General features: G+C 41.0%; 1 protein-coding gene across 2 annotated transcripts in view; it reads left to right on the top strand.

The window, feature by feature from the left end:
- The window catches only part of wasla (WASP like actin nucleation promoting factor a), a 33613-nt gene that overhangs the window by 14475 nt on the left and 6352 nt on the right, over positions 1 to 12786 (top strand). For both annotated transcript variants that reach the window (XM_044355639.1, XM_044355638.1), the window contains 2 exons: positions 9079 to 9286; positions 9890 to 9932. In XM_044355639.1, coding sequence (XP_044211574.1) covers positions 9079 to 9286; positions 9890 to 9932 — 251 coding nt within the window. The remainder of the gene's footprint in view (positions 1 to 9078; positions 9287 to 9889; positions 9933 to 12786) is intronic.

A 12786-nucleotide genomic window follows, 5' to 3' on the forward strand; every position in this document is an offset into this window, starting at 1 on the left:
CATCGTTTCTTCCATAATTATTTACTGATCATTTATCACAAATGCAGCTGTCTTCTAGTTTTAGCCGTGAAACCTCACATCCTTTCAGAGCTTCGCAGGTTTTTATAGAATCAACGTGTGTTTGCTTCGTGTCAGAGCTGCTAACAGAGACGACACCTACTGTCATTGTGTTTCTTCTTCTTCCTCTTCCAATGAAACGCCACCGCCAGCGTTTGTTTACAGGCTACAACGGCAAGCCGGTGTTTTCACATGTACACACTCTGGAAAGAAAAACGCCATTTTAGTCTGGACAGACGGCCAAAACGGAGAGAAAAGGATATTTGTATTGCACTTACAAAGGCTGGCCAGTGGATGGCAGTGTATGGGATGACACGCTAGCGTCCACTGTGGTGGCTGATGTGGAACTAAACCATTAAAACCTATATAAGCATATCTAAGAAAACGGCTTTTGAATAGCTGTCCGCTGTAGTGACCACTATGCATGAAAGGGTTAAAACGACACCTCCGTCCACATTAAAGCACCTAAACAGGTAATTCTCCTCCTACCGGGCATGTGCAGAGGACAGACGAGCAGGTCAACCACAGCAAACCAGCGAAGAAGAAGAAACAGTGTACTGTTTACGTTTCCTTGGCGACTTCCTGACATTTAGTTTTATTGCAGCAGATTTCAACAGTTTGAGACGATAAAGAGAACCAACGTTCACATGAAGCTGTCCGCCATTGTTGTTACTGTCGTTGTTTCTTCTTCCTCTTCCAATGAAACGCCACCGTCTGTTTACACACTACATTACCAAACCAGCATTTTCACATTTACACACTCTGGAAAGAAAAACGCCATTTTAGTCTGGATAGACGGCCAAAACGGAGAGAAAAGGATATGTTAGCGGGCCGCCCTTTGTAGCCCTGAAGGGGTTTTATAGTTGTGCGTTACAGTGTTAACGGGTGTAGCTTCGGCGTCTACGCATGCACACAACAAAGCTGTCCCTCAGGTATCTACAGCAGCTCTGAGTAAACCTCTTCAAGTCAAGTGTGTTCAGAGATCAAGTATAAATCCACCTTCAGTAACCAATGACAGCAGTGCTCATATGTTCCTTATCTGCTGTAGTGTTGAATTATGGTGTCCTAGTTTTTTCACAGTCACCACACCTGTAGACAAACAGTTACAAAGGTCCTGCACCGGACTTATCAGTACTGTGAGTTTGCACCTCAAGTTCACACTGATAAAACATTCAGGTCACACCTTTAGCTGTGAACCCTGTTCACAGCTACAGCTTCATTCAGAACTTTATTTGTGCAGAAACACAATAAAAGCATGTGACTCAGTGCTACTGTGGTCCTCCAGAGCTCTTGGTATTTCTGACATGGGTTGACATGAGTAGGGCTGTCGCAATAACCACAGTGGATGGTAAGAAACCGCCACAACTGTGCTATGTTTATGTTTTGTCTTTTTGTCTTGAGACTTCAATGTGTGTATTGAGGTCCATCCAGCGGCTCCAGAGGATCCCGCCCGCCACGCAAAGCTTCTCACGCACTGAGCGCCGGCTAAACCACATAACAGGGCTCTGATTGATCAGTGCTGATGCTCGGTAGTTAAAAACACGTATCGGTCATATGTTTAAACCATAGACTGTATAAAATATGGACGTAGTTACCGTGACGTCACCCGTTGGTTTCTGAAGAGCAGTTTTGAAGCTCAAACTGAGCCGCTCCGGCCGTCGCCATCTTGGCAGTGCGTGATGCTGCCTAACTCCCAGCCAATCAAAAATGGGCAAAGAGGCGGGCCGAACGGCTGAAACAAGCCACCTAGCGGCTGGCGGACCTGTCACTCAAAGCAGCCATGTCCTTCATTATGCAGAACTTTACGGCTTAATAAAACTTAAACAGGTGAGTTATAAAAAAATTCACCCCCCGTACAGTTGACATGAAAGGAGAAACAAGGCTGTAAACATGTTTATTTCTGCTGTAAAGTTGGACATTTTAACATGGGGGTCTATGGGGATTGACTCGCTGTTGGAGCCTCAAGTGGTCGTTCAAGGAACTGCAGTTTTTGGCTTCATTTCACAGTCCCGGCGGTTACCACTTGGTTTAAACTCTCCCGGGTCACCACATGGTCGAACAGGCAGCCATTTAACATGGTAAAGTAGTTTTCCACCAATCATGCAATCTGAACGTACTTGATTTTCACACACACCAAAAAAAAGGCGCTAATATCACATAGACCACATGTTGCACTGTTGAGCCACCCTGAATCACCGCAGGGGAAATTCCTTCACCACGACAGCACAAATCTTCCAGGATAAAGTGACTTTGAGTGAGATTCTGGGTCAGTTTGTACTCTGTATCCGGATGTATCTGGATACGGATCCAACAAAAGCAGACTGGAGTTGTTCGAGGCAACAAGCTGATTAAAAACAGCGTCTTCTACGAAAATAGATGTTGTTTTGCGTGACCGGATCACACATTCCAGGAGACCGGAGCGTGTGGAGTCGTGATGTTTCCTGACACGTTGACGGCGTCGTTTCACAGACGGAGTGACTCGCACGGTGACACACAGCGGAGTCTGATGCAGGTTAATCTGGTCAGCAGGAATCCCATCTGTGCCATATGTAGACCACATGGTCTCTGTTGTTGTTCCCTTTAAACCCTGTAGTGATTCACATTAGGCCTAATCTGTAATCCTCACAGTTAACTGCTGCTGAACATCTTGTTTTGTTTAGACTTGTCAGTTCATCATTACTCATCGAATGTTTCTTTAAATAGAAGACAGTTTACATGAACCGGCGTCGTAAAACTGTCAGTGTAAACGTGGATTAGATCAGAGATGAGCTTTGATGTTTGCTTCTGAAAAAATAAATGCAGATAAAGATAATGAATAAAGATTTATGGTGTGTTTGTATATATTAGGGGTGTGCCCGAATACAAACACATTATTGGGCAAAGCACAAATAGTGGGTTTTATACTAATATTTGTTTCATACAAATATTTAAAAAGTTATTAGTTGGGGGTGTTCTCCAGAGATAAAGCTGAGATGTTGTTCCCCTTCTCCTCTCCACAAAGTTAGGTTATAAAAAATAGGCAATAAATGAAAAGTGCAAAGCAATAATCGCCTTTGAAGTTCCTCCCTACACGTTAAACGCTGTGCTGTCTCTGTGTTATGGGTGTATAAATAGGTAGAGGTCTGTCTGCAGTGAGGCGATGAGTAAAGTTTTAGCTCAGTAGTCAGCGCAGTCGTCTATGATCTGGGAGACTCCAGTTCCAGACCTGGTGTGGGGACGTCGTCCTTCATAAGACAGTTTATTCATGAACACTTATTGTAACACTTTAATTTTCTAAAATTAAAAGTGTAATAAAAACAAAAACAGGATTTTTACGCCTCTTTCCACTTTTATTCGAATACAAATACAAACACTGGGCTCTCTGCACATCCCTAGTATATATTGGTATTTAGATCATGTCTACACTGAGCTAGCATACGCCCACGTTAGCATTTTCAGGTCGTATTTGTAAAGATTTCCATCCACATGAAACATCCGTTAAATCTCTTCTGTCATCTTCTTTTGATTGACAAGCAAACAGTTGTTGATTGTCTTGAACATGTGTTGACCAGTGTTGGGAATAACATGTTAAGTTCATGTCATTGCAGCCAATTCATGGTAAAACATAAGCTTTGTCTCTGGAGTTATAATGTTATATATTGTAAATTATACCTGTTACTGAACTGCTGCTGCTGTTTCTGGTTTGATTTGTGGATCCGCAGTAAACTCTGAGATTTTGGGAAGAGTTACACTTTTATGTTAAAAGTAGTGCAAAAGTACTTTTTATATGCAGTAATTGGTAAAGTAATTCAGTGACTTTTTGAGAGAAGTAACTAGTAACTAATTACTAATTGTCAGTAACTTGCCCAACACTGGTGTTGACCAGTGGGACCATCGGTGTATTATGGTTGTGTCTCGATGGTAACCCTAGATTTATGAGAGTGATCATTTAAATCCAAACTGTGATCTTTCTCTAAACCTAACAGTGTTTTTTGTACCTAAACCTAACCAGACCTGAACCACAGCGTCATCACATCATAAAACATCATTATTTTTTACAATAACAAACAATAATGAATGAACAACATGTCCCCTGCAGCCCAAAAAGCATTTTCCCAATTAACCACTATTATAAAAGAAACATCTGTAAAGCTGTTTACAGATCAATGACAACAGCTGTACTGTGTTATTAACTTTATTAACGGTTAAAAATGATCAATAGAAGACGTTAAAGGAGAAAGGAAGTTGTCTTCTTAACTTTACTGCCCCGGGTGTCACATCATTTTCTCTAATAACAGTTTTCAACCAGACTTTCACTACAAAAACGCAAGTTTTCAGATTTATTTACTCAAGTTCAGTTTTCAGGTGAGAAAAAAGCTTGTTTAGTGTGAACAGAAGACTTCTTTTTATAGTCAGAGAAAGCTGGAGATGACAGAAAGTTGTTTTCTTTATTTTACCGCCACACAGCCCCCAACTGTGACTGAACAGCTTTACATCAGAATTTTGGAAAAGCTCAATTTTCCTGTCTTCACTAAAACCCGGCTGACGTTTTGAGGTTTTGGATCCACTCTGGAGGCCATTTACAAAAGTTCTGTTTTGGTTTCAAACACATGATTTTTAGTGTGGATGGAAAATATGTTTTCAGATTTAGCCAGCTTAAATGTCTCAATCAATGGACAAGAAGTGAGATGTCAGTTAGTTTTATGTCAGAACTTTGGGTTTGTAGCCTCTGAATGCATAAGAAGCAGCTTTTTGATACTTCACATTGACTGAAAAGTGAACAAAGCAATCTAAAGGTTGCCTTCTAAAAGTAAATTCCACTTTGCTGCGTTTGTTTTCCTGCATCTGAACACCAACAAGCTGTTAGTAAAGGTCACTGTGCGTCAGAGCTTTAATTTGGTGTAGCAGCGATGTCTGCACGTCATCTCAAAAGACTGTTTACTTTCATTAAGCCCCCCTGACTGTTGGCAAACACTGACGCTGTAAAGAGCAGGATTAACATATACTGAACAGATCAGTCGACTCTTCAATCAACTCCCATGTGCTTGAGATGGTTCTTTTTCCCTGAAGTTCATCCCCCGGTGACACGGTCTCATGTTTCACAGCTGAAAATGTCACGACGAATCAGTTGTTGCATTGTTGTTGCTCTCTGGATGTGCCTCTCTGTTTTGGGAGATGTTTGTTCGCCTCCTCCCTTCTCTTCCATGTATTGTCCTTGTCCTCATTGTGAGAACATCAATAAAACAACACCCTTGTTTGGGAAGGTGCTCACGTTAGTACTTCGGGGATTACTCGCATTGTTTTGGGAACATTGAGGACTCTGACTCTGATATGAACTCTTAAATCCAGCTGAAGCTTCTTCACAGATGCTGTTCAGACTGAATGCGGTCGGGTGCTCTGCTGTATCCACCCAAGGAGGAAGGAAGTTAATGGTCGTTGCTGCGATTCTGAATTGATTCACAAATGTCAAATAGATTTTCTAAACGTTGGTTAATAACGTGATGTTGACGGGACGAAAAAGACAGAACTCAACTGCCCGGACAGTCTACAGCAGGCACACGCTAGCGTTATCCTGTAGGTCATCTTCAAAAAAGGCAATTATTTAATGACTAAATCATAACCTTTGTGAGATGAACATGAAGTATATTGTGAATACTCTCTACGCCATCACCCAGAGACTTAACGTTAGCGCAGCGGAGCAGCGAACTGTAGCAGTAACAAACGAGAGCAGCTGACCGACACGCACTGCAGCGCTTAAACAACTTAAACCAACAAGAAAATAACTTGGTGTTCACTGTGTTTCAACTCATAAACCCTGCACCAGTTCAGCGTCTACAGCGACGTCTTTCCCCCCGGAGCTGACGGTGCAGCAGAGAGGCTGCTCTCCTCTGCTGGAGACGTGACGTTAATAACAACGCAGCGGAGCAGTCCTCCTCCTGCTGCTCCCCTTACTGCAGAGCAAACACACCAACTTCTGTCACTACAGAAGACATTTAACCAGTGATGTTGGTCAGTAAATTACTATTTTACAATTCTCATACAGGCAGAAGACTGTAAAATACTTAATTAATGCAGTTAACTTTCTAAAAGCTGCATACTCTTTCACACTTTCCTCTGCTGACAGTGACTTTCATCAAGATCGTCTATCTTAGCTGCCAGTTATGTTTCATATTGCATTTCAGTGGACTAAGAACACCAGTGAATGGTTTGGCACACACTATACTGGAGTGAGAGACTACAAATTGTGCCCCCTTTTTTATTTATTCAATCAAGAATCAAATCTGACACCAAGAATTGGAATCGAATCATGAGATTCCCAAAGATTCCCACCCCTACTCCTCAGGTCTTTCTTGGAGAACCCAGAGTTTTAGCAGGAAGGTTCGCAGCTTTCAGTACTGAGCTAAAGACCTTTTTGTTAATAAAGAGTAAAGAAACAAGTTCAGATCTGAGTAATTTGGGGTTTGAACATACTTCATCCTGCTGTGAGCTCTGATCAATACCATTGAAAGTACTCCTGGTTGGTACCGATAACCACACAGAACCATCCCATGAAGCTCAGTTTTAAAGGGGGGATACGACCACCAGGCCCGCCTCGGTCCTCAGGAGACAGGAGATTTGAGGTGAGCCTGTTGGTCTGGTCGTAGACATCCAGCATTCATGGGGAATCCAGGGGATTTGGACTGGGATTAGCAGTGGATTAGTGGTTATGTCAGATGCTGCGGCAGAGTTTGTGGAGATTACGAGGAATTCGAGGACCGAACAGCCGGACCGACGGGAGGAAGACACGGAGGGCCTCGTTGACATTTTATAATGCAAAAGATGGATCATGAAAGCTCAGCGCAGACGGATGAAATCACTTTTGGTGAACATGAAAGACGACAGAGTTTACAGCAGCTCTTCGCCGTATTGATCCGTCAGGTCCCGGGGATTACCGAGCGCTCTCCTGACGGTCTAGAGGTCTAAACACAAGCCTTATAACTGCAAAGCAAATTCATGAAAAAGTACCTGGGATTATTAAAGGTATATTGATGATTGTGGAGAGTCAGGAGGGGTTGGTTAGATTATTTACTCCAGTATAAAACCATTATAAAGTCCTGCCAGTATCCCAGAGAGGCTGCAGTCGTCATTACAACCACGATATCAGGTCGTCTGCAGGTTTTAGTCTTGATAGTGTTGATTCCAGTTTCCTCACAAACGCACCTTATTACTTTTTCCTCTCTGGTGTAGGTGGTAATGTTAGTTATAAGTTGTTTTTGTGTGTGATTGCGGGAGATTGTGTCATGTTGTATACACATATTAAACTACAGGTGGGATAATCATGACGAGGCTGTTGAAGCTGTTTCATTCAGTGCCATCAGATCAGTTGTAAACACTGTTTCTCCACTTGCTCCAGCTAGTTACAAAGCTCTTCATCTCATAATGTATAAGTGTCAAAATCCCTGCAATCCCTGATTAAAGTTTATGCCAGCTAACAAATCTGAGGCGAGGGGAAGTTAAGCTCGTGACGATGAGGGTGGTGTCCAGCAGTCTGGATGTGGATGCAGCAGCAATACTGGTAGTCAAATATCACTCAGGACGGACGATGAGAATGAAGGTAATGAGGGTTTTCCAGTGCAACGATGTGGCTCATTGACATGTTTTTAATAGAACTCACAGCTTCCTGACGGCTCACAGAGAAACAGGAGGAGTTGACTTTTCTCTTTTACTCTGTACGGCTGCAGGCTTGTTTGTACCTTTTGACTTTTGAACCGTGTCCAGTGAAATATCTCCTGCTTGATGTCTTGCTACAAAGTGCAACCATCTCGCTGTAATCATTCCTCCTTCATAATGACCTTACAATGGAAGTGATGGAGGACAAAATCCACAGTCCTCCTTCTGTGCAAAAATGTATCTAAAAGTTTATCTGAAGCTAATATGAAGCTTCAGCGTCCAAATGAGTCAAATCAAGTAGATATCTTTCAATCTTACAGTCTTTTTAGTGCCAAAGTTCCTCTTTTTGTTACTATACTTCCACCTGCAGCTCAACAGGGAAACACTGTCCGAGGAAACACAAAGAGGGAATTTGATGCTAAAAAGACTGTAAATGTGTCAGATATCCACTTGATATGACTAACTCAGACTGATGAAGCTGTCCTCGTGCATTCACGGTGGCCTCATCCTGACATAGAAACACTTTCCACAGACTGAAAACTCTTCATGATGAAGGAACATGTCATCCAGTGCAGTGGTGTGGCTCACTGACGTGTTTTTAATAGTTTCTGGACAATAACAGAGGAATAAGATATATCAAGCAATACTTGTTAGTAGATCAGTTTATTGTTGGTTTGGATCCAAACATGAAATTTGTTGACAAGAAGAAAAATATATAAAATTGCCAGAATTATCGTTAAAGTTATTTTTGTACTTGATAGATTGAAGCTGTAGTTTGTGGTTTTATTAGAAATGAATGTTTAACGCTGCTGGGAGGTTCTGACAGAAACGTGATTATAGATATCAATAAATTAATGTACTTAAAGTCTGTGTAAAGCAACAATAAATATGTCTTCTGAGTTTGATACACCACAGAGAAGTGTGTTATAAACAACCCTGCAAAATTTGAATGTTTAAAAAAATCGCCAAGTATTTCTAGTTGTAATAACCTAATTCTAGACCTCATCATTCCTATTTTCCTCGGCTGGTATAACCATGAAAAAGGCTTTAAATTACATCCCGCGTGATGTTAAAAGGTCATAAGAAGTCTTAAATTTACTCGTGAGAACAGTAAATGTTGGACAAAACAAACTCAACCTCAGTGTTTTACCTTCTCATAAAGTTTAAGACAATGACAACAGGTGAAAGGTCACAGAGTCACTAAAGTCTAAGCAGGAACTGGATCAGAACATTTCTTGACAATCTGCACGACAGATTTTGACATTTCTAGTAGAAATCTAGTCAGAAAAAATAAATCATCTCTGCCACTGACCGCTCTCTCTCTCTCACTCTCTCTCTCTCTCTCTCTCTCTCTCTCTCTCACTCTCTCTCTCTCTCCCTCCCTGTGTACAGGTCCGGCTCTGCCACACATGGCCACGGTGGACATCAAGAACCCGGAGATCAACAATGTCCGCTTCCACAACTCCCACAGCCACCAGCAGCAGCCGTATCACATCAACAACATGCTGAGCCATGGCGGCCTGGCCCGAAAGGACAAGAAGACCAAAGGCAAGAAGAAGAAGCTGACCAAAGCCGACATCGGCACTCCCAGCAACTTCCAGTGAGTCCAGTTTCTATCAGAGATCAGAATATGTTCAGTAGCTTCACTTCCTGAAATCACAGCAACATGAAGGAAGCAGGAAGAGTAAGGTCAGAGGTCAAAATGAAACTAAATACCTCTGTGACCCTGCAGTCGTCATGGATGATGTTCAGGATTTCTAATCTGCAACAAGTTCTGTCTCTTCAAGTTTATTTCATCTGTTTTTCACATAAAAAGTGACAGAAATAGTCGTGTAAAGAATAAAAAAAAAAACCTTCACACAGATGAAGTTTTTGGTTTCAGACCTTGTTAAACACAGAAAAGTGTTTCCACCGTCTGACGATCAGCTTAGCGCCGAGCTGCATGGCAGCAGTAAACATGTTGCGTCGAGTCTGAACGCATTCAATGAACACACTGTCTCTGTGAGTGACGTATGCATGAGTGTGTGTGTGTGTGTGTGTGTGGGCTCACTATTTAGCATGTGCACGTGGGCGACCATGTGCACACGCTAAATAGTTGATGTTCTTCTTCTGTGTGCATATAAACAGTGTGTGTGTGTGTCAGTACGGACACGTGTGTGTGTGTGTGTGTGTGATCTCACCACATCTGTCCTGTCTTCCTCAGGCACATCGGTCACGTGGGCTGGGATCCAAACACAGGTTTTGATGTGAGTATTCCCCTTCACACACACACACACACTCACACACACAGGCATGCACGCAGGAACACAATAGTGACCTGTGTGGCGGCTGCATGATGGAATCACACAATAGGCTCTTGTTGCTTCCTGCTCATATTCAACAAACATCTCGCTGCGTCTCAGAAGCTGCACAATGTTCCAGAGAAGCAGCCTGCAGCCTCGTTACAGAGCTGCACGAACTCAGAAACACTAATCAATGAAAAAGAAACGCAAACAAGTCGTAGCGACAAAATCACAGACTTGATTTCAGGTGTTGCTCCACAGATTAAAGGATCATTCTGCAGATTTTCTGTTTTATTTCTTCTCGTCAACAAATCTCATGTCAACAATGAACTGATCTATTAACAAGTATCATGTGTGAATCAAAGCTGATATATCTGATTTAAAAACATGTCAGTGAGTCACACGGCTGCACTGGGTCACATGTTCCTTCATCATGAAGAGTTTTGGTCACATTAGTTTGTTTAGAAACGGCTCCAAAGAGTAAAAACATTGATTAGTTGTTTGGTCTATAAAATATCCCAAAATTTGTTGTTATTCAAAAAGTGTAAATCACTGTTTCTGTTTCCCAAAGTCCAAGATGACGTCCTTCTTTGATCCTGAACCAAACCTTCAGTTTACTGTCAGAGAGACTAAAGAAACCAGAAAATATATTTGAAAAACTGGAATCAGAGAATTTGGACTTTTTTTTTTTTTTTAATAGAAATTACTCAAAACGATTAAATGATAGAATAGTTGGCAGCTAATCAATTTAATCATTTCAGCTCTAACATCATGTAAAAATAACCAGTTTTAAAGGACACCTGTTTTATTTTTAACTGTCGCAGAAAATAACAGAATCAGTGAAAATGTTTTAACTTGAGTCTTTAATTTAAAGTGTTGAAAGGTTCAAGTTCTCATGTTGTTCTTGTTTAATTTGTATATTGAACCGTTACTGGTTTCTATACTAGTCGTGATGTCAAACTCAGATTTCAGGGAAGTGAAAAGAAACCTTCAGCAGTGAATATGATCAGAGCTACAACAATTAATTAATCAATCAGTTGCCAACTCTTCAATTAATCACCAACTACTTTGATAATCGATTGATTGTTTTTGAGTGACGATTCTCTGATTCCAGCTTCTTAAATGTGAATATTTTCTGGTCTCTTTAGTCTCTATGACAGTAAACTGAATATCTTTGAGTTGTGGACAAAACGAAACATTTGAGGACGTCGTCTTACGGACCAAACATCTAATCAATTAATAAAATATGACGACTGCTTCTAGTCACCTGCTTTACATACATCAGTCTGTACAGTGACAGAAAAACATCCAAGTTAATAAACCAGGACAGAAAACACAATTTCAAAATAAAAGACATCTTTAACATGTAATAACTGAGAGTAGGAATGTAAACAGGTTCAGTGTTCTCATTTAACGTTTGAAATAATGTTTGTAATTATGAAATGAGGGCTGTTTGGGAACCTCTGACTGGTTTCTCATAGCAACCGGAGCTGCTGGTGCGTGTCATCATTGAGTTCGTCCTCTAACGAACGTTCAGACTGACGAGCCTTAACGAGCAGGAGGCTGATTGCTTTACATTCTCTGCCTCCTGATTGTCTGTGTTTAACCGACTGACCGAGCACACGACCCCACACACAGCCGACACTCCCACAATGCACTGCAGCGTGACAATAACAAAAGGTGTGAATATTTCCTGGGAGGAGACGGAGCTGCAGCCAACGGAGGAAGAAGTATAAACATCCTTTACTGCAGTAAAAGTACATAAGTATTATGAGCTTGATGTAGTTAAAGTATTGCAGTAAAAGTACATAAGTATTATGAGCTTGATGTAGTTAAAGTATTGCAGTAAAAGTACATAAGTATTATGAGCTTGATGTAGTTAAAGTATTGCAGTAAAAGTACATAAGTATTATGAGTTTGATGTAGTTAAAGTATTGCAGTAAAAGTACATAAGTATTATGAGCTTGATGTAGTTAAAGTATTGCAGTAAAAGTAGTGGTTTGGTCCCTCTGACTGATATATTATTATATATGACATCATTAGATTATTAATAGTGAAGCATCAGTGTTAGAGCAGCATGTTACTGTTGTAGCTGCTGGAGGTGGAGCTAGTTTACACTACTTTATATACAGTTAGCTAGTTTAGTCCAGTGGTTCCCAACCTAGGGGTCGGGGCCCTCCAAAGGGTCAGCAGATAAATCTGAGGGGTGGTGAGATGATTAATGGGAGAGGAAAGAAGAAAAAACAAAGTTCTGATACACAAATCTGTTTTCAGTTTTTGGACTTTTTCTCTAATCTTTGATTTTTGCTGAAATATTGGATCATTTGAACATTTATTGAAATGAAAGCATGTGAGAAGTTTAGAGGGAAAAATCACTATTTGGTGGAGCTGTTAACAACTCATAGACATGTGAAATGTGACCCCGACTACACACTGCTTTTTGTAAGACGTCAAAAGCCAAAAAGGTTGGAAACCACTGGTTTCATCTTTAACAATGTGTTGTATTTTAAAAGCTTGTTATATTATCCATTGTGTCAAATCTTCATCTGAAAAGTAACTAAAGCTGTCAAATAAATGTAGTGGAGTAGAAAGTACAATATTTCCCTCTGAAATGTAGAAAGTAGTATCACATGGAAATACTCAAGTAAAGTACAAGTACCTCAAACTACTTTGAGTAAATGTATTTAGTTTTTCTCCATCAGTGGCTGCAGGTTAATGTTTGATCTGATGGGAAGAAGTTGAGTTTCAGCAGCTTGTGTTTCCTCTTGTTGGCCACCAGGTGTCAAACTGACTCTGTGACTGACTGGATGGAAAAACA

This window comes from Thunnus albacares, chromosome 7, assembly GCF_914725855.1.
Source record: "Thunnus albacares chromosome 7, fThuAlb1.1, whole genome shotgun sequence".
Taxonomy (NCBI): domain Eukaryota; kingdom Metazoa; phylum Chordata; class Actinopteri; order Scombriformes; family Scombridae; genus Thunnus; species Thunnus albacares.